Source organism: Callionymus lyra, chromosome 7 (genome assembly GCF_982586985.1).
Source record: "Callionymus lyra chromosome 7, fCalLyr1.hap1.1, whole genome shotgun sequence".
NCBI classification, from domain to species: Eukaryota; Metazoa; Chordata; class Actinopteri; order Syngnathiformes; family Callionymidae; genus Callionymus; species Callionymus lyra.
Window position 1 is genome coordinate 6,070,588 of NC_141824.1, and position 22,820 is coordinate 6,093,407.

Below are 22,820 nucleotides of genomic sequence, written 5' to 3' on the forward strand. Positions count from 1 at the left end.
TTATCATCCACTGACTTTAGTCTCTGTCCACGGGCGGATCCTTCAGATGGTCCAGCTCCGAGCTGGGGGCCGCTGTAAGATCACAAACCCTGTTAGCTTGTGTGCTTCTCACCAGCAGATGAAACTAGTGTCAACACTGATGCTAGCATGCTAGCACTCTGTCACATGGTCAACATCTGAGCTGAGACAAGATCATGTACTTACAAGACGAGTCAGAGTCGCCTGAAATGGAAAGAAAGAGGACAAATTACACCTGAAGAAGATGAACATAGAAGAGTTCCTCTGACCTCTTCTCATCTCTGCTGACCTTCTATTCTTTCTCTCCAGTATCTGGAGATGATCTGGATCAAATCACAAACTCTCACCTTTCTTCTTCTTCTTGTAGATGAAGTATCCAACCACTGTGAGCACCAGAGCGGAGGCAGCGACGGCGGCCATGATGATGTACAAGGTCAGGAAAGTCCTGGCTGTGGATGGAGAGCAAAGTAAGTGGAGACATGATCAGGTGACCAGTGTTAGAGACGTGGTGGGGCCTCATTCAGCAGATCCATGCTGACCACACCTGGACTCTCATCTGGATGAAAGAAACCTCTGGAGACACCAAGAAGGTTCTGAAGACTCTTACCGTTGGTCAGGATGTTTGACGGATCCAGTTTGGTGACCACGTCTTCCGGAATGCCGTCCAGTTGAAACACACACTCGTACCTGGACCAGTCGTCAGACGGGAGTTTCAGGTCCACCATGTTCTGGAAGGTTCCGTCAGGGTTGGGGAGGATCTCTCCGTGTTCCATGTCCTCGTGCAGCTCCTTTCCGTCTTTGGTCCAGAACAACATGGCTCTGTCGGGGTAGAAGCCTGTAGCGTGGCAGGTGACCGGAGAGCTGGCTGTCTTCTGGAGGAGAGACACTCGTGGACGCTCTGAAGGGAGAGACACCACACTTCAGAGAGAAAGTCAAAGGATGGACAGAGAATGAAGGAGAGGAGGAGGAGGGAGGACAGGGGTGGAGGTGAGGAAAAGAAGATAAGAGGAGAGAGAGAGAGAGAGGACATGAGGAGAGAGAGGAGGGAGAGAAGGAGGAAGGAGAGCAGAAGGAGAAGAAGGTCATGGAACTACCTGTTCTCATCAAGGTTTTGCTCCCAAACTTCACAAACTTCTTCAGATAGTTTGGACATTGCTGGGTGTAATAGAACTGATTATATTTCTTCATGCCTTCATTCTGGTCCCACTTGTGTTTGGTGATGACGGCCTGAGGACTCGGAGCGACCCAGGTCAGAGTCTGAAGGTCAAACACGATGAAGTCTTCTCCATCATAGCCGTACTGTAGGTAACCTTTGACCTCTCCAGTCTCATCGTCCCACTCACAACTGTCCATTATCTGAATGATGTGAACACCTGAGAGAGAAACCAGAGTGAGACCTGATCTACTCCACTGTGATCTACTCCACTGTGATCTACTTCACTGTGATCTACTCCACTGTTTAATACTCCACTGTGATCTACTCCACTGTGATCTACTCCACTGTTTAATACTCCACTGTGATCTACTCCACTGTTTCATACTCCACTGTGGTCTACTCCACTGTTTCATACTCCACTGTGGTCTACTTCACTGTTTAATACTTCACTGTGATCTACTTCACTGTTTAATACTTCACTGTGATCTACTCCACTGTTTAATACTCCACTGTGGTCTACTTCACTGTTTAATACTCCACTGTGATCTACTTCACTGTGATCTACTTCACTGTGATCTACTCCACTGTTTAATACTCCACTGTGATCTACTCCACTGTGATCTACTCCACTGTTTAATACTCCACTGTGATCTACTTCACTGTTTAATACTTCACTGTGGTCTACTCCACTGTTTCATACTCCACTGTGGTCTACTTCACTGTTTAATACTCCACTGTGATCTACTTCACTGTTTAATACTTCACTGTGATCTACTCCACTGTTTAATACTCCACTGTGATCTACTTCACTGTTTCATACTCCACTGTGGTCTACTCCACTGTTTCATACTCCACTGTGATCTACTTCACTGTTTAATACTTCACTGTGATCTACTCCACTGTTTAATACTTCACTGTGATCTACTCCACTGTTAAATACTCCACTGAGATCTACTCCTCTGTTTAATACTCCACTGTGGTCTACTCCACTGTTTAATACGCCACTGTGGTCTACTCCACTGTGATCTACTTCACTGTTTAATACTCCACTGTGATCTACTCCACTGTTTAATACGCCACTGAGGTCTACTCCACTGTGGTCTACTTCACTGTTTAATACTCCACTGAGATCTACTCCTCTGTTTAATACTCCACTGTGGTCTACTCAACTGTTTAATACTCCACTGTGATCTACTCCACTGTTTCATACTCCACTGTGGTCTACTCCACTGTGGTCTACTCCACTGTGATCTACTTCACTGTTTAATACTCCACTGTGATCTACTCCACTGTGATCTACTTCACTGTTTAATACTTCACTGTGATCTACTCCACTGTTAAATACTCCACTGTGGTCTACTCCACTGTGATCTACTTCACTGTTTAATACTCCACTGTGATCTACTCCACTGTGATCTACTCCACTGTTTAATACTCCACTGTGATCTACTCCACTGTTTCATACTCCACTGTGGTCTACTCCACTGTGATCTACTTCACTGTTTAATACTCCACTGTGATCTACTCCTCTGTTTAATACTCCACTGTGGTCTACTCCACTGTTTAATACTCCACTGTGATCTACTCCACTGTTTAATACTCCACTGTGATCTACTCCACTGTTTCATACTCCACTGTGGTCTACTACACTGTTTAATACTCCACTGTGGTCTACTCAACTGTTTAATACTCCACTGTGGTCTACTCCACTGTTTAATACGCCACTGTGGTCTACTCCACTGTTTAATACTCCACTGTGATCTACTCCACTGTTAAATACTCCACTGAGATCTACTCCTCTGTTTAATACTCCACTGTGGTCTACTCCACTGTTTAATACTCCACTGTGATCTACTCCACTGTTTAATACTCCACTGTGATCTACTCCACTGTTTCATACTCCACTGTGGTCTACTACACTGTTTAATACTCCACTGTGGTCTACTCAACTGTTTAATACTCCACTGTGGTCTACTCCACTGTTTAATACGCCACTGTGGTCTACTCCACTGTTTAATACTCCACTGTGATCTACTCCACTGTTTAATACGCCACTGTGGTCTACTCCACTGTTTAATACTCCACTGTGATCTACTTCACTGTTTAATACTTCACTGTGATCTACTCCACTGTGATCTACTTCACTGTTTAATACTCCACTGTGATCTACTTCACTGTTTAATACTCCACTGTGATCTACTCCACTGTGATCTACTTCACTGTTTAATACTTCACTGTGATCTACTCCACTGTTAAATACTCCACTGAGATCTACTCCTCTGTTTAATACTCCACTGTGGTCTACTCCACTGTTTAATACTCCACTGTGATCTACTCCACTGTTTCATACTCCACTGTGGTCTACTACACTGTTTAATACTCCACTGTGGTCTACTCCACTGTGATCTACTCCACTGTTTAATACTCCCCTGTGATCTACTTCACTGTTTAATACTCCACTGTGATCTACTTCACTGTTTAATACTCCACTGTGATCTACTCCACTGTTTAATACTCCACTGTGATCTACTCCACTGTTTAATACTCCACTGTGATCTACTACACTGTTTAATACTCCACTGTGATCTACTACACTGTTTAATACTCCACTTTGGTCTACTCAACTGTTTAATACTCCACTGTGATCTACTTCACTGTTTAATACTCCACTGTGGTCTACTACACTGTTTAATACTCCACTTTGGTCTACTCAACTGTTTAATACTCCACTGTGATCTACTTCACTGTTTAATACTCCACTGTGATCTACTCCACTGTTTAATACTCCACTGTGATCTACTCCACTGTTTAATACTCCACTGTGATCTACTACACTGTTTAATACTCCACTGTGATCTACTACACTGTTTAATACTCCACTTTGGTCTACTCATCTGTTTAATACTCCACTGTGATCTACTCCACTGTTTAATACTCCACTGTGGTCTACTCCACTGTTTAATACTCCACTGTGATCTACTTCACTGTTTAATACTCCACTGTGATCTACTCCACTGTTTAATACTCCACTGTGGTCTACTCCACTGTTTAATACTCCACTGTGATCTACTCCACTGTTTAATACTCCACTGTGATCTACTCCACTGTTTAATACGCCACTGTGGTCTACTCCTCTGTTTAATACTCCACTGTGGTCTACTCCACTGTTTAATACTCCACTGTGATCTACTTCACTGTTTAATACTCCACTGTGATCTACTCCACTGTTTAATACTCCACTGTGGTCTACTCCACTGTGATCTACTTCACTGTTTAATACTCCACTGTGATCTACTCCACTGTTTAATACTCCACTGTTTAATACTCCACTGTGGTCTACTCCACTGTTTAATACTCCACTGTGGTCTACTCCACTGTTTAATACTCCACTGTGGTTTACTCCACTGTTTAATACTCCACTGTGGTCTACTCCACTGTTTAATACTCCACTGTGGTCTACTCCACTGTTTAATACTCCACTGTGATCTACTCCACTGTTTAATACTCCACTGTGATCTACTCCACTGTTTAATACTCCACTGTGGTCTACTCCACTGTTTAATACTCCACTGTGATCTTCTCTTCTTCTCTGAACTTGTATGATCTACTCCAGTTTCCTCCTCTGATCTACTCTGTATACAAGATTGATGGTTCAGGATGTAAAAAGGTTGAACATGATTCAGTTTAAGGTCAAACATTGATTTTAAAGACAACAAACCTCCAGTTTGGTTGAATCTCTGTTTTGCTATTTCAATGTTGATCTTCTGGACCTGCTGTTCATTATTTAACTTATTTGTGTTTCTCTCCCAGTACTGAGGATCATCTGCTGTGACCTGGATCATCCAGTCTTGTTTGGGTACATTTCTCCTGGTGTTGCTGTCGTAGTGTTCCACTTCAACTCCGTCCACATAAGTGACAGAAACAAACTCTGGGAAGTTTTTAACTCCAGCAGACGCAGTTTTGAAAAGCTGCACTGTGTGAATCACTGTGAGACACAAAAACAAAGTTTAGATCTTCTCTGGTTCTGATGACACAACGTTGTGATGCAGCAGAACAATCACATCTTCTACAAAGACAAAGAGGTGAAGAACAGAGGGACAGTCAGCAGTGACACAAAGTTCACGTCCACACACGGACACCAGCAGAACATCCTTCACACTTCACTCTCCAAGAACCCTGGCTAACTGGGACACAACTATAGAAGAAGAAGAAGAATAAAGAAGAAACAAAGATTAATATTAATAACAATCTGAAATGTAATAAATATTTATAATAAAACAAATAAGGAATAAAGAGAATTAAAAGAATAAATGGATGAATTAAGAAGAAACAGGAGCAACAATGTTGAAAAAGATCAAACAACTAAATTGAAATTGTTTTTAAAAAACGCATAGATAATAAAATATTAAAACCAAGTTCATGGAACAAATCTAAGAATGATTGATAGAATAAAGATCATTGAAGGACATTAAGGTTAATGATGAACTTAAATAACATGAGTTTATATCAGTTTATAAATAACATGTTTCTGAAGATTACTGTTCAACATGATTGTAAATGTTTCATTTAGATATTTTAAGTCCAAACACAAGTTCAGAGCAGCTGCTTCACTGAGTTGCTCAATAAACTGTGAGATGTGATAATATGTTGAAGTGAGCTGAGCTACAAGGTTGTCTGAACATGCGCACTTAAGAAATGCGACACTTTCTTTGTTTTTATTTCCTCATTTTAGTTCATGATAGACTTGTTTACTAAAGTCAAATCAATGAAAATTGTAAAAGCTCTTCTTGTGAGTCAATGAATCTCCTGATGGCAGCATCGTTTAAAAACAAGTGATCAGCTCATGAAGCAAAACTCTGGAGTCACTTTCTGTTCAGCGTCAAACAAGTTCCTCCGTCAATCAACAGAAGTGACTCAACAGCGCCACCAGGTGAGCACCTGACATTGAGCTCGGATCTACTTTTCTGTGTACGACTTCTTCACGGTTCTGAGATGAAAAGTGAATCAGTGAAACACTTTGACTCCTCTGAGAGTGAAAAGGTCATGAAGGTTGTAGTGAAGAGTATTTGGAGAAATAAAAGGTGACGCAGGTGTGAACACATGAAAGTGGAGGAAGGAGACTCACTCGCAGTTGAGCTGTGGATCCACACAACAAGCACAAACAACACCTTCTTCATCTTCAGCTCTTTTCTGGAGACTAGGATCCAACAAGTCTTCAGGTCGACGAACGAAGTACAAGTGAAAGTAAACAACAGACGCAGGAAGAAATATCTGAGCCAATGAGGATTCAGTGTGACGTCACGTCCAGATGGAAAGTCAAAGTAAACCAAACATGTTATTACGACTATTTTCTGTGACAAAAACTCCACTTTAAACTTTATGATAATTTCTTAGAGTCGTTCTTCTGAACCTTAAAGTCACGCAGAATGTGAACTATGGAATACCAGGAGTGTCAAATTAAAGTGAAGAGAAATAAAAGTGGATTGAATTGCTTTTTATTTTGACATACGATGATTTATATGTATAAACTTTCTTTCCTTCCTTTCTATTCTCTTTTATTCAGAAAAAAAGTTTTTCTAAAATATTACTATGAAAGTAAAAAATAAACGAGTTTTTTGTGGAGACGAGAAAAGCTTCTAGTTCCCTCTAGTGGTTCAAACATGACATTGAGCTCAAACAGTAAATACATTTGAATGATTTTCAGTCATTTTCATCAATTCAAGAACCATTTTTATCATTATTTTACGGACAGACTTTCTGTAGTTAAAAAAACACTTGAACTATCTTCAGTTCCCTCCTGGTCAGTGAGCTCTTGGTGCTCTACGATCTCTCCAACATTGTATGGTCTCACAGGAAGTAAAACTGCCTGTTCTTGGTACTATTTACCCACAAACCTTAGCATGAACTGGCCCTCAAAAGTAAACCTGTCAGAGAAAGTAAAGGTCTCAGGCAACAGCAGGTTGAAAGTGGGGATATAAGCAGTGGAGAAAATAAAAAAAAAAACTTTCAGGTTCAATTATTGGATTCAAATATATAATTTTTACTTAAAAGATACAATATTTGATTGTTTTTTTAGTTGATAAATCTCATACAGAAATAAAGTTGTCTAATAAGCTACATTATTTAACTTCATCAAAATGTCTTTAAATCCATTTTAATTAACATTTTCAATCAGGTTTTGTTTTTACTCACAAATGAATGTGATCAGTATCCGTTCATGGTGATTGTCCTTATCTGCCACAATGATTCTTCCCTGACTGAATATCTTTTGAGCGTGTTGTGTTGAGTCTGTAATGCTGCCAACGTTCCCGGACGGCTGCGGCCCCATTGCCCCCGCCCTGCCCGCACAACCGTGGCCCCCCCTGTGACCCGGGGGACCTGGGCCGGTGCCTGGCCATTGCTCCCCCGGGCTCATTCGGTGGCACTCAACCCGGCTACTGGCCGTGTCCGCAGGGTATTGGGGGGGGTTCCGCCGCCGCTGCTGTGGTGGGTCCCCATCTCCTTGACTCGGTCCCCTGCTATGGACTTGTTGGCGGCCTGACGGTCTGGGGGTCCTCCGTCGCCCGGCCTGGCCCCGGGGCCCTATCCCCTGACTGGTTCTTCTGGCTGCCCCTCTGCCCCGGTGCCTGCGCCTGGTGCCTCCCCCTCTCTGCTTCCTCGGTCGTCCTCGCCTGTGCTCGCCCTCTCGCGCCCCCGGTGGTGGTCCGCCTTCTCGCTGGTGTTTGGGGTCGGCTCTGGTGGTTATCTCGCCTGCCGGGTCCTGGTCTCCCGCGGGTTCCTGCCGCGGCTTGGGCCCCTGTGTCTGGATCTGCTGTCCTAGGTATGTGCCCTCTGGCCTGGCTATTTCAGCCCCCCCCCCTCTCCCCTCTATATATCTTCACCCGTCACCGGAGTCTGTATACCTGTGTATTGTCTACATTTGTCCCAAACCCACACCTTTTTATTTCTCTCCCGGAGCCCCAGGGATCCACCTCCAGAGCTGCTGCTGATCCAGGGATCCACCTCCAGAGCTGTTGCTGATCCAGGGATCCACCTCCAGAGCTGCTGCTGATCCAGGGATCCACCTCCAGAGCTGTTGCTGATCCAGGGATCCACCTCCAGAGCTGCTGCTGATCCAGGGATCCACCTCCAGAGCTGTTGCTGATCCAGGGATCCACCTCCAGAGCTGTTGCTGATCCAGGGATCCACCTCGAGAGCTGCTGCTGATCCAGGATCTTCACCACGTCATCAGATCCCGAGTTCTCTCCAGCACCCCCATGGACCCTCCTACACTCTCCTCTTTTCTCTCACTATATCCTCCCTCACTCCTCTCCTTATCCATCTGTCTACCCCCCCATCCTTCCTCCCAGCCGGTCAAAGCGGCAGGCCGTCAACAATGAGTCTGGTTCCGCTCGAGGTTTCTGCTTCTAAAAGGAAGTTTTTCCTCGCCATAGCTCACTGTACAGTGTTTTGTTTCTTGCTCTTTGTTGAATTGCTGGGATCTATTTTTCCTTAATCAACTGTAGTCTTATTTCAACTGTATAGTGTCTTGAGATAACTTTGTTATGATAAGACACTTTAAATAAAATTGAATTGAATTGAATTGAACAAAGTTATGAATCTACAAGTTTCCTGACACACTTCGACTAGAAATTGTTCTTGATGATAGTTTATTGAAAATAATTCTTCTCACTTTTGTTTCTTTGTCAAGATGAAACATTAAACATTTCCACATGGTTGGTTTAAACACTCAATGTGAACATTTTGGTGCATGTGTTGAACTTTCATTTGGATTAATATGTAAGTTCACAGTATTGAGGGGAGGAATATGATCAGAGTGTTGGTTTTCCATTTTAAAAGTGTAAATATTGTCTCATTCTGCACTTTGTCCAGGACGAGAACACAGTCTTCTCTTTCAGTCAGACAAGCCTACTCTTGGGATGAAGGTTTTTGATCATCCATTGTGCCGACCAAGGCTTTTCTATGGTTTTCCACCAGTGTTTCCTCTTTCCTCTTGAGAACAGTGAGGCTCGAGGGTTTGAGGTTGATTTTAGTGGCACCAGAAGCTCCAACAAATCACTGGTTCCTCAACTGGTTGGCTCTACAACAAACTGAAGAAATGCTGACTCTGCTCTCTGTTCTAATGTTGACCACAAACTGTTCTTTGTACTGTAGTTCACAGAAATAAATAATATTTTACTCAACATTATTCATTAAATGACATTTGTTTCTTATAATATTAACTTTACTCCATGTTTTGTAATAATGTAGGAACTTACTTTGAAAGCTTTATGGTTCATGTGTTTGATATAAACATACATTTCATGTTGTGTGTTTAATAGTGATGTGTTGATGAAGCCAAATGAAACAGTGTCATGTTGTTTAGAGGTCAGTAGGTGGCGCCATCAGTTTAAAAATGATGTGATGTTTCATTAGAAAAATTGTTCAAAACAATGGAGAATAGTGCAGAGACCGCCATCTAGTGGAAAAATAATGACACTGCTTCATGAATAGAATAGAATAGAAAGGCTTTATTCATCCCCAGAGGGGAAACACACTTTCACAACAGCGCAGTTGGAAGAAAATAAAGTGCAAGGAGAAAGAAATAGTACAAGAGATAATACAAAGTAAAATAAAAACGATCTTAAAAATATACAAATTATTTACAAAATTAGAAATTGACACTATTAACAAAATAAAATAGAATAAAAATAAAATAAAATAGAAATAAAAAACGGAAAAAAAATAAAATAAAAAGCACACAAGAAGAAAAACACGCTACGGATTAGCATCAGGATATTTAAAGTAGAGAGTTAAATATCCTGACACCAGTTGGGATGAAGGACCTTCTATAACGCTCCGTCCTACACTGGGGGTGCCTGAGCCACTGAAGGAGCTGCTCCTCCACGGTCAGGTGCAGTGGGTGGAGAGCGTTGTCCCTGATGGAGGAGAGTCTGGAGAGTGTCCTCCTCTCTCCCACCTCCTCCACCGAGTCCAGCGAGCGGCCCAGGACAGAGCCGGCCCTCGTGACCAGCCTGTTCAGTCTCTTCCTGTCCCGGTCCGTGCTGCCTGCTCCCCAGCAGACCACAGCGTAGTGGATAGCAGAGGCTACCACGGAGTCATAAAAGGTCCTTAAAAGTGGTCTGCACACTCCGAAGGACCTCAGTCTCCCCAGGAGGTGGAGGCGACTTCGGCCCTTCTTGTACACGGCGTTGATGTGTGTGGACCAGTTCAGTTTATTGTTGAGGTGAACACCCAGGTATTTGAAGCTGTCCACCAGCTCAATGTCCGAGCCCTGGATGCTCACCGGTTGATGTGGTGGGGACTTTTTCCTGAAGTCAATCACCATCTCCCTTGTCTTACCGGTGTTTAAGCAAAGGTAGTTGCTCTCACACCAGTCAACAAAGTCCTTGATGACTGACCTGTATTTTCCAGCTCGCCCCCCCCCAGACACGCAGCCCACAATGGCCGAGTCGTCAGAAAACTTCTGGAGGTGACAGCTGCTGGAGTCATAGGTAAAGTCCGCCGTGTAGAGGGAAAAAAGGAAAGGTGACAGCACTGTCCCTTGAGGCACCCCGGTGCTGCAGATGGTCACCTCAGACCTGCAGTCCTGCAGCCTCACATACTGCGGCCTGTTGGTGAGGTAGTCCATCGTCCATGCTGCCAGCTGTGTCCCAACTCCTGCGTCCTCCATCTTCTTCCTTAGCAGCGCCGGCTGGATGGTGTTGAAAGCACTTGAGAAGTCAAAAAACATGACTCTCACAGTGCTACCGGCGGCTTCCAGATGAGTCAGTGCCCGGTGCTGCAGGTAGATGACGGCGTCGTCCACCCCCATCTTTGGCCTGTAGGCGAACTGCAGCGGATCCAACGCAGAGCTCACCGTCGTGCGTAGCTCGCGGAGTACCAGCCTCTCCAAGGTCTTCATCAGATGGGAGGTCAGGGCGACTGGTCTGAAGTGGCTTGGTTCCTTCGCGTGCACCGCCTTGGGAACCGGAACCACACAGGAGGTCTTCCACTGGACCGGGACCTTCTCCAGTTTGAGGCTCAGGTTGAAGATGTGTGTGACCAACTCACAAAGTTGATCAGCACAGTCCCTGAGCAGTGTGGGGCTGAGTCCATCTGGTCCAGCAGCTTTCCTGATCTTCAGTCGCCTTAATTCTCTCCTCACCTGTTCCGATGTAACAGAGAGAGGGGGCTGTGGGGGGTTGGGCAGCTGAAGTAGGGCGTGTTGTGGGGGAGAAAGGTGGCTTGGAGGTGAGAACAGTTGGGGGGAGGGGGCTGAAGCAGGGGAAAAACAGCTTTGTGAAGAGTGGGGGGCAGAGATGGAGGGGGGAGGGGGGCCCTGATCAAACCGGTTGAAATACTGGTTAAGTTCAGTGGCCCATCTTTGGTCTCCCCCTGCTGTGGCTCTGGCTCCACTCTGGCCATGACCTGAGATGTTCTTCAGGCCTTTCCACACATCCCTTGTGTTTCCCTGCGCCAGTTGCTCCTCCAGTTTCCTCTTGTATTCCTCCTTGGCCATCCTGATCGCCTTCTTGAGCTCTCGCTGGACCTCTTTAAGCTCCTCTCTGCTCCCTGAAGCAAACACCCTCTTCTTCTTGTTCAGCAGAACTTGAAGTTGAGGGGTCACCCATGGCTTGGTGTTGGCAAAGCACCGCACCTTGCGGGTCGGCGTGACGTTGTCCTCACAGAACTTTATGTAATCCGTGGAATGGTCATTGAAGGTGTCGATGTCATCACCATGAGAGAACAAGCTCCAGTCTGTAGACTCAAAGCAGTCTCTCAGCCTCTCCTTGGCTTCATCATTCCACATCTTAACAGTTATTTTCTGTGCAGGCTGTCTCCTCACCATGGGAGTGTATTCAGGTCGCAGACGTATCAGGTTGTGATCAGAGCGGCCGAGGGGGGGCAGGGGGATGGAGGTGTAGGCACCTTTTACATTTGCATATAAAAGGTCCAGAGTCTTGTCCTCCCGGGTGTGGCACTTCACGTATTGTGTGAAGGTGGGAAGAATGGAGGAAAGTGAGGCATGGTTGAAATCCCCGTTAATGAGCAGGAGAGAGTTCGGATGTTTGAGCTGCAGGTCCGACACTGAGGCGCTCAGCCTCTCGCTCGCTGCGGCTGCGTCCGCAGAGGGAGGAATGTAAACAGTGAACACAATCACATGTGAGAACTCCCTCGGGATGTAATACGGGCGGATGCCCACCGCAACGAACTCTATGTCCTTAGTGCACACTTGTTCTTTAATGGAGACATGAGCGGGATCGCTCCATCTCTCATTAATAAACACCGCCACTCCTCCTCCTCTCCTCTTTCCGTCCATGTCCCGGTGCACCATCTTGAACCCCTCCAGGGAAACAATAGAGTCTGGGATCTTCTCCGTCAGCCAGGTCTCCGTGAAACATAGAAGGCTGCTCTCCCGGAAGTCTCTCTGATGCCGGGTCAGCGCAGCGAGCTCGTCCGTTTTATTCACGATCGAACGTACATTTCCCATGATGATCGATGGAATAAAGGGACGGAACCTACGTTTCTTCTCTTGTTTCATCCGACCTGCTCTGCATCCGCGTCTTTTTCTCTTGATTTCCACGGGAATCGTCCATTCCGCGCTGAGAGAGAGAGCGGTGTTGCGCAACCCCAACAGCTGATCCCTTGTGTAAACAATAGACCCGCTGAGCGTGTCTGCCGACGGAGTTCCCAAAAGTGACGAAAATAGCAGAAAACCGTATGCAAAAGTTGTAAAAGTGGTCTCGTTTTGTGCACAACGGCAACAAGATCCGACCACTCTAAAGAAAAAATTAAAAAGACGCCAAAAAAATGGAAAAAGTGTAATAAAAAGTAAGAAGAAAGAGGGAGCTGTTGTAACCAGCTGCTGCTCGTGCGGCGCCATCTCATAGAAGCATGGTTCATGTGTTTGATATAAACATACATTTCATGTTGTGTATTTAATAGTGATGTGTTGATGAAGCCAAATGAAACAGTGTCATGTTGTTTAGAGGTCAGTAGGTGGCGCCATCAGTTTAAAAATTATGTTTCATTAGAAAAGTTGTTCAAAACAATGGAAAATAGTGCAGAGACCGCCATCTAGTGGACACTTAAAAATAATGACACTGCTTCATCAAGCTAAGATGTAAAAAGCACTTTCAATACTTACAAAGTATTTTATTAATTTACTTTTGTTTATTATAATATTGACTTTACTTTTTGTGTTTTTTAAATAATGTAGAAACCTAGTTTGAAAGTATTGTGGTGCATGTGTTTGATTTGTAAATACATTTCATGTTGTGTATTTAATGTGAATCACACAGTATCATGTTTGTTCAAATTAATGAATGCAGAAGAAAAATAATAAATACAAAATCAACCATCACTATAATAGTTTGGTGTGAGGATGGAGTGTGATGTTGGTGCAGAGTTAAGTTAAGACTATACTTTCAGGGATCATTTCTATAGTTCTTAACTTAAGAAATGTGTTTGTAAAGTGTTTGGTGTCACTAACCATGATGAAGAGTTGTGATATTCCTTCCTGAGTGTGAAGCAGACAGAGAATAATGATTGACTTCATATGTTCTCTGTCATTGATGATCCTTCTTTACTTCCTTGTGCAGTATTGAGAGGAATATGATCAGAGTGGTTGTTGGTTCATAACAACTAAATGTTAAACCTTTATGAGTTTAGCAGTAATGGTGAGATTAAGCCTCATGAACCACTGAAGACTTCCATTAGAGTAGTTCATCCTTAACTAAAGCTTTAGGATTCATTTGCTCTAACAAACCATCAAGTTTGGCATCATTTCTGCTTAAAGGATTCAGAAGCAGAAACTTTTATTTGTCAGATTCATTGATTTGTTTGACTAGTAGAGATATGTGTTTGTATTTTGTTAAAAACCTGAATATTTAGGGGCGCTGTTGAGCATAGCAATGGAGTAGACATGTTTTTTGGAGCTCCACAGAACAACTATATAAAAGTAATTTTTTCAGCGCACTTTTTGGAAAACATTCGAATTTTACCTTTGCTAAACCATATGCCTAAAAACGGAAACTTTGAAATGGCTGGTAAATCAAGCAAAGGTGGGCAAACAGCGACTCAAGCCACGAGGCCTTCGCCTTCGACGCCGACTTTAGCCCCGAGCTCCATTGAAGTAGCTTTCCTGAGAAGGAGTGTCTCCGCACCCGACGCGTCGGTCACTGAATCGCTCAAGATGGAACTACTATCTTCGGTGCGCAAGGATTTACTTGAAATCCTTCAAACAGAAGTTGGCGCAGTGTTGGAAAGTGAGATGGCGGTGATTCCAGCGGATATTGGTGCAGCGAGAGCGGAGCTCAAAGAATACAGGTCGACGATCAACTCTGAACTCTGACCTCTGAACTCTCCGCCATGAAAGCTACGGTGAAGGATGTGGAAGAAAGTTTGTCAACGTGCACGGATGATGTTGTTTCACTCAAGAAGGAGGTGAAGCGGCTCACGGGGGTCGTGGACCAACTTCACAATAAATGCGAGGACTTGGAGGCGAGGTCGCGGAGGAACAATGGAAGGATCGTCGGAATCCCGGAGACCCGTGAATGCAACACCGAGTCTGTGTCCTTCTGCAGCCTTTGATCTGAAGGACGCTCCTGGACAGAACCGTCTCTCCCCGCCTGGATCTACAGAGGGACGCCGGTCAAACACCATCATAGCCCGCGTTCACTACTTCCAAGACTGTGAAAACATCCTGAGACTCGCTCGGATCAAACAACGCATCAGTGTGGACGGAGTCAGCATCTCAGTGTTTCCTGACCCGACAAGTGTTGCCAAAGCACGCGCGGCGTTCAATGACGTCAAGAGTCGGTTTCGTGGAGTGGACGGGGTTCGCTTCGGATTTGCTTATCCTGCCCGCTTCAGAATCACCTACAAGAATGTGGAGAAATCCTTCTACTGCTGCAGAGGCGCGAGTATGTCAACAAAAACATCAGTGGAGCCTTAATTGTATTAAGTCAAGTTCTGTTGGGGCCAACTTTAGCTTCCTGAGCGTGTTAGTGCAGATACCTTTTATGGTAGGTTTATTTGTTGATGTTGTTTTTGTTTGTTTATGTTTACTCCATACAGTTACAAGTGTATTTACACCCATGTTAAAATATGAGTCACAACCCACTGTCTTTAGGTTCAACACCTTTTATAAGCTGGAACGTAAAAGGAGTGAACCGAAACACTGGTGATTGCTTCTGATGATAAGGTTCCAGGGTTGAGTCAGTACTTGGGTGACTTAGGTCAGTCTGTCAAACTGAGCCTGAGAAACCTGGGTGTTGTAATTGATAAAGACATGTCTCTTGTTCAACACTGTAGAAAACTGACCAGAAACTGTTTCCTTCAACTGAGAAAAATCTCTAAACTTAGGAAATGTTTTCGGAACATGATCTGGAGCTTATAATCCATGCGTTTGTTTCTTCTCGTCTGGACTATTGTAACAGTTTGTTTTCATGTCTTAACAAGAAGGATGTGTCTCGTCTGCAGTTGATTCAAAACTCTGCAGCGAGAATTCTGAGCCGCTCTAGTAGAAGAACTCACATTTCTCCGATCCTTAAAACTCTTCACTGGCTTCCAGTTTCTTTCAGGATCAACTTTAAAATTCTGGTTCTTACTTTCAGATCTATTCATGGTCAGGCTCCTCCTTACATCACTGATCTGATCCAGCCTTACACCCCAGCTCGGGCTCTGAGGTCTGTGGATCAGAATCTACTTATGGTTCCACGCACACGGCTCAGGACCAGAGGAGAGAAATCTTTTCAGGCTGTTGCTCCTAAGCTTTGGAACGATCTTCCTCTCTCTTTGCGCTTGATGATCTACTGACTCCTTTAAGAAACATCTTAAGACGTTTCTATTTGTTCAGGCTTTTCCTTGAATTTCTCGAACTCCTGTGTTGTTCTCAGTATTATCTTGATCTTTAAAGTATGTACTTTTTTGAGTATTGTTTTGATTGTTTAAGCGCTTTGTGACCCTGGTCTCGAAAAGCGCTATATAAATAAATATTACTTACTTACTTACTTACTATTAAGCGTAACAAAGCTCTTACACACCTGAAGTCATTAGGTGGAGAGATAATGTTCTTACAAGAGACACACTTACGTCCAGAAGAACACTCAAAGTTAAAGAGGGGATGATAGAACATCACTCTGATTATGGGGATAGGTCAAGAGGAGCTGCCATACTTATTAGAAAAGGAGTCTGTTTTCAACTAAACAATTTCATATCTGATAACAAGGGAAGATATATCATAGTCGTGGGTAGATTGTCTGGAACTGAGGTGGCACTAGTTAATGTTTATGGCCCTAACTGATCCTCACTTCTTCTCTAGACTAATAGCAACTATTCCAGATCCTAACAAATATAACATCATTTTAGGAGGTGACTTTAATCTCGTACCTGAGCCAACGTTAGATAGATCCTCCACTAAACTTCAAAATAATTGATCAAAATCAGCAAATACAGTAAATCTCATTAAACAATCTTATGCACTTACTGACCCCTGGAGGAAATTAAACCTCACTACCAAACAATATTCTTTTTTTTCACATGTCCACCAATCGTTTTCGAGGATAGACTTTTTTCTGATAAACAGAATTTTGCCGTGTGTAACAAAATGCCAATACCACAGTATTGTGATTTCCCATCATGCACCAGTCCAACTGGACATAGCATTTCCAGACAGTGCACCAGTTCAACGCACATGGCGTCTTGACCCGCTCTTATTGTCAAGCAAAAACTTTCAACATTTTCTCTCGGATCAAATTGATTTCTTTCTTGACATCAATATTACTCCCGGGATGTCCTACACTTCAATCTGGGAGGCACTCAAAGCTTATCTAAGGGGACAAATGATTTCATTTTCAGCAAATGTCAAGAAAGAAAGAACTAAACGCCTCAATGAGATACAGCAGAAATGATTACAATTAGATAAAAAATGTGCATCTCAGCCTAATCCATCCTTATTCAATGACAATTATTACAAGCCGAATACAATCATTTAACCACTGTCCAAATTGAGAAACTCCTCCTGAAAACAAAACAAACCTACTATGAACACAGTGACAAAGTGGCTCGACTACTGTCACCAAATCAAACAATCGGCAGCAAATCGTATCATTTCTGAAATGAATACAGCTGAGGGTTTGACATCTGTACATCCACAAACTATTAATGACCAGTTCAGAACATTTTATAGTGACCTTTATACCTCTGAGACTTCTGCAACATCATTGGAGATTGAGGACTTTTTAGAAAATATGCAAATTCCCCAAATGAATAAACAAGAACAATCTGTTATAGACTCCAGAATAACAACAGAGGAAATAACTCTAGCTATAAACTCAATGCAAAGCGGAAAAGCACCTGGTCCAGATGGATTCCCACTGAAGTTTATCAAATGTTTTCAAATAAACTTTCACCTATTTTAAGTCAATTATTTGAAGAAACACGTATAACTTTAAAACTACCACCAAAAATGAATCAGGCAACTATTACAGTTATACCTAAAAAAGGAAAAGACCCGCGAGAATGTGGCTCGTACCTTACCTTACCTTACCTTACCTTACCTTACCTTTCCTTACCTTATCTTACCTTACCTTACCTTATTTTACCTTACCTTACCTTACCTTACTTTACCTTACCTTACCTTACCTTACTTTACCTTACCTTACCTTACCTTACCTTACCTTACCTTACCTTACCTTATCTTATCTTATCTTATCTTATCTTATCTTACCTTACCTTACCTTACCTTACTTTACCTTACCTTACCTTACCTTACCTTAACTTACCTTACCTTATCTTACCTTACCTTACCTTACCTTACCTTACTTTACCTTACCTTACCTTACCTTACCTTACCTTACCGGCCCATAAGCCTTCTCTGCTGCGACTATAAAATGTTCACTAAAGTTCTGTCTCGTCGTCTGGAAACAGTGACCAAAATAATCCACCCTGACCAGACTTGTTCTGTGCCAGGTAGGCAATCTTTCTTTAACATGCGACGTTTACTTAATATTTTATATAATTCCCATTCCACTGAAATGCCAGAAGTTGTTATCTCACTTGACGCTGAAAAAGCATTTGATCGGGTGGAGTGGAAATACTTATTTACAGTGTTGGGAAAATTTGGTTTTGGTTGGAACTTTATATCTTGGATCAAAATAATCTATTCCACACCAGTGGCTGCAGTACACACTAACTCAATAACATCAACGTATTTTAAACTTTACAGAGGAACAAGACAGGGTTGTTGTCTCACCTTTTCTTTTTGATTTAGCTATTGAGCCTCTGGCTCTGAGGAAAGAGGAGGAAATCTTTGGAGTGTTGAGGAACAAGGAAATTCATAAATGTTCACTATATGCTGATGACCTTTTGCTCTATTTGTCTAATCCAGTTGTTTCAATACCTGGAGTTATTGAAATATTTCAAATATTTGGTCACATTTCAGGTTACAAATTACATTTTTCAAAAAGTGCTGTATTTCCAATCAATGATCTGGCAAAATCAATCGACTATAATATCTTCCCCTTTCAGTTAACAAACAAATGGACCTACTTGGGTTTAAAGATGACACATGTATACCAAGATTTCTTCCACAATCACTTCAAAACTCTGTTTGAACCAAAAATGACCTTTTAAGGTGGAGCCACTTACCAATCTCATTAGCAGGAAGGGTGAACACTATAAAGATGACTGTTCTTCCCCGTTTCCTCTATTTCTTTCAAATGATTCCTTATTATTTACCCAAATCTGTTTTTAAGGAACTTGACAGTTTAATTTCTGCATTTATATGGAACCGATCGGTGCCAAGAATGAAAAAATGTTTTCTGGAAATTCCAAGGTTGGAGGGAGGACTTGGTCTTCCTAACTTTATGTTCTATTACTGGGCAGCAAATGTGTGCAAATTTGCATTTTGTGTTGGTGCATGGCGGGAAAAACGAGGTCCACTTTGGGCTAATTTGGAAATAAATAACAATAATGCCATTTCTCTGCTAAGTGCTACACTACCAATAGGCCAGCACCAGATCTCCAACCCTGTTGTGAAAAATTCTATAAAGATTTGGAATCAATTTCGGAAACATTTTAATTTAAAAGATTTAAGTACATTCTCTCCCTTATTGAATAACCATCTTTTCCCCCCATCCGAGATGGACACTGGTTTCCAGGTCTGGCACAGTAGTGGACTGGTATTTCTAAAAGACTTGATTCAAAATAATCATTTTCTAACATTTGAGTATCTACAACAAAAACACAATCTTCATAAAAGTAATTTCTTCAGATATCTCCAAGTCAGGAGTTTTGCCAATAAATATCTTAAATTTCCACTTGTGCAATCCAACAACACATGCAATGAGATTCTTTCCTTAAATCCACACATAAAAGGTAATATTTCCAAAATATAGAGGATCATGCAAAATGTCAAACCTCTGTCATGGGACAAAACTAAGCCTGGGAACACGATTGAAACATTAAATGATCTGCAAGTTTCTGGCAGCGTAGCTTAGAGTGTATCCATTCGTCATCTTACTGCATAAAGCAACGTCTCATACAATTTAAAGTGTTACATCGTTTGCATTATTCAAATGAGAGACTTGCTAAAATCTACCCAGACGTCAGTCCACATTGTTTAAGATGTTCTCACAGACCAGCTACTTTGGGTCATATGTTCTGGCATTGTCCATCACTCAAAGGTTTCTGGAGTAGAATATTTGAATGTATTTCCCGCATGTGTAAAAAAGCAATAACACCTTCTCCACACATGTGTATATTTGTCGACCTCCACCTGACCTCTCTGTAAATACAGCACATGCAAACGCAATTGCATTTTCCTCATTGATGGCAGCAGACTTGTTCTTCTGCAGTGGAAGTCAGACAAGCCACCATCATTTAAGAGTTGGGTTCAAGAACTTCTCTCTATGTTGCAGTTAGAGAAAATAAAATACAGTCGGTCAAATTGTCTGGAGAAGTTTCATGAAACCTGGTCTCCTTTCATGCAGCATGTTAAAGAGCTGAACCTTACATAATACTTGAACAGTTTGGCTTATATTTTTATTTTTACCACCATATGTATGGAGTATTGTTTTTTCTTTTGTTTTTTTTTGTTTTTGTCTGTTTGTATCAATGTATACTATTATGCATCATTGTTCCTTTTTGAGTTGATTTTGATTTTTTGTTGATTTTGGTTTTCTGAGACCGCGGGGTGGTTTTCTACGGGGGTGGAGGGTGGGATCTTTCTTTGTTTTTGTATTATACCTTTTATTTGACTTATTTTGTGTGTGTGTTTCAAAATGTATGTCTTAATATCTGAAAATCAATAAAAAGATGTTTAAAATATAATATAATAGTTTAAATATATATTTTTAGTCCATTGAAAACGTTTTCTTGACTCCCGTCTGGCACAACTTTTAGACATCATGAAACATTTTGTCTAGAAAAAAACTCAATAAATTCACACTTTCCCATAATGCCCAGAGACAATTTCTCTTAATGAAGTTTCAACATAAAGCATGTTGAAGTAGAACCTCAATGTAAATCAGCTCTGATAGTCTCTGGTTCAAATTGTATTTCAATGCAAACAAAGGCCTTATCATTAGATTCTTGAATGTACTGTAGTACCTTTAAATACTTTTATGGATTCTAGGGAACCCTAGCAAATCTACTGCTAGAAGATTTGTGTGATTGAGTTTGACACCACTTCTCTATTGAGTCTGGTCGAACTATTTAAGCTCGTTTTTATCTTCCCTGTAACATGTTTACAAAGGACCAGGGATTAGTAAAGACACTCGCCACGATAATGATATAAATGGCAGTTACCAAACAGTGTTCGGTTTTGCTGCCATTTTCTTTCTGATTTTGTTTAAAATATATATATTAAGGATAAGGATGCAACGTTCCAAATGTATCCTATTAGTAACAATTTCATAAAAATCATTCACATTGGTATAAAACCTTAATAATCTCCATCCCTTAGAAAAGAAACTTCATTAACACTAGTCTGTAGACTCTAGCAGCGTTAAACTAAACTATTTAGACCGACTCTTACCGTGCCACTTTCCCTTGAAGACCGTTCCAAATGAACCAGATCCTATCCTCTGACCCAGAGTGATCTGGCCCTCAGATATCTCCCAGTCGTCGCTGGAGTCCCTCCTCCCGAGAGTTTTCTGTTTCACGGCACATCACCATCACCTTCATCATCACCACAGCAACGTTCATCAAAGCACAAAGACGGTCTCTTACCATTTTATTGCGATCTTCAGACGAGGACGACGACTTGCGCTCTCTTTGTGGACACGGGGACTTCTGCGGGACCTTGACGTTGGTCAGAGAGCCGGGTAGAGATGCAGGAGGAGTGGCGGACAGACCTGTGGTGGTACCTGGACAGCAGGGGAAACAGAGAAAAAGCATTTGGAGCTTGAAAAAGTGAGTTAAGGCAGAAGAGGAGAGAAGAAGAAAGTTGACTTTAAAGAGTGCGTTTGCCGTTTGAATGTGCAGAAGAGGTCATGCAGTGGCAAATAATGTTTGTTACCCTATGATTTATTCTTTTTTCATTTTACATCATGAATGAAACTCATTCGTACTTTAACTCTCAAATCAAGAATGATTTATACAAGTTAAAAGCCTTAATTATTACAAATCTAAAACTAATTATTTTATTGACTTGCAGTCACGTTTATGCAATTTAATGAAAGAGGTCATATATATATAAATAAATAGCTCAGTTAGACTATTCTTATTTATAAGGCCAAATATTTTTTAATGGAGCTACACTGGTAAATGATACATTTTAAATACTACATTCATTATCAAAAGGCTTGACTTATCTAAGGAATCTCTTAAAAACAGCATCATTTATTTGCATATATTTACCATACAATGATGAAGAAAACGACTCTTTTGAAGTCTGTGTGTAACAAAAGTGCATCACAGTGTTTGAAACAGTAAGATTGAAGTGAATCCCACAACCATGAGAGAGAACATGTGAAAACATAAAGAGGGAAACACACACAGTGGACTTGACACAAGGTAAAGGGGCTGTTGTGCTGGGGTGGAGGTGTAGGTGAAGGAGGAAGAGGATGGGGGAAGAGAGGAAGAACACAGGAACACACAGAGGCCTAACTACCTCGGAAAACAGGCTCGGGCTCAAAATCAAAGACTATGTCATTGGGGTAGGAGTATAGGAGGGGGCTTGAGGTCCGTGTTCGGTGCTTCCTCAAGCAGCGGGCGGGGTGGGTCGGGGGGGCTGCAGGGCAAAAAGAGACAGACACACCATCACTGCTACTCACCGGCCCCTCTAACCACCAACTGTCCATGGTTTTGCTCATGGCTTTACTGGAGCATTCATCTTACAACTATCACAGTTCCACTTCCTATTTTTAAACATTACCAGTTCAGTGAAGACGATTCTCTGAGACCAATCGTGGCAGAAACTAATACTGGCAACTCTTGATCCTTCTTAACATTTATAGTTAGAAAAATAAGTTTTTCACATTTCCATATTTTTATATTGAAGCAATCATTAACTGTAATTACATCTGTTAAGCAATGTCAAAGAAAACGCCTTTACTCATTGTGTTATGCACAGTACTTTTATTTTGAAGGATGTGTATTGTTCGATCCCGGATGTGATGTGTGACTTGCTCCGGGAAAAGTTGATTAACGCTTGTGT

At 42.1% G+C, this 22,820-nt stretch overlaps 1 protein-coding gene and 1 non-coding gene across 2 annotated transcripts; one reads left to right on the plus strand and one right to left on the minus strand.

The window, feature by feature from the left end:
* Window positions 1-105: 105 nt before the first annotated feature.
* LOC148074841 (major histocompatibility complex class I-related gene protein-like) lies at window positions 106-22,476 on the minus strand. Its single transcript, XM_087796134.1, has 7 exons — window positions 22,458-22,476; window positions 22,275-22,394; window positions 21,392-21,528; window positions 21,198-21,315; window positions 4,893-5,162; window positions 1,113-1,391; window positions 106-916 (listed from the first exon to the last, which is right to left on the minus strand). The coding sequence occupies exons 1-7, from the start codon at window positions 22,474-22,476 to the stop codon at window positions 516-518; spliced, it is 1,344 nt and encodes a 447-aa protein (XP_087652260.1). The 3' UTR covers window positions 106-515.
* Window positions 13,573-13,785, plus strand: LOC148074842 (small nucleolar RNA U3). The gene has a single exon (XR_015711959.1). It is a non-coding gene; the product is annotated as a small nucleolar RNA U3 (small nucleolar RNA).
* Window positions 22,477-22,820: the final 344 nt, after the last annotated feature.

Excerpts from the sequence above, each read along its gene's own strand:
- LOC148074841 (XM_087796134.1), bottom strand. Across the intron at positions 21,529-22,274 it reads GCCCGAGCCTGTTTTCCGAG|GTACCACCACAGGTCTGTCC; the intron begins GTAGTTAGGCCT and ends CCTGCTGTCCAG. Across the intron at positions 21,316-21,391 it reads CTGAAGATCGCAATAAAATG|AAAACTCTCGGGAGGAGGGA; the intron begins GTAAGAGACCGT and ends GCCGTGAAACAG.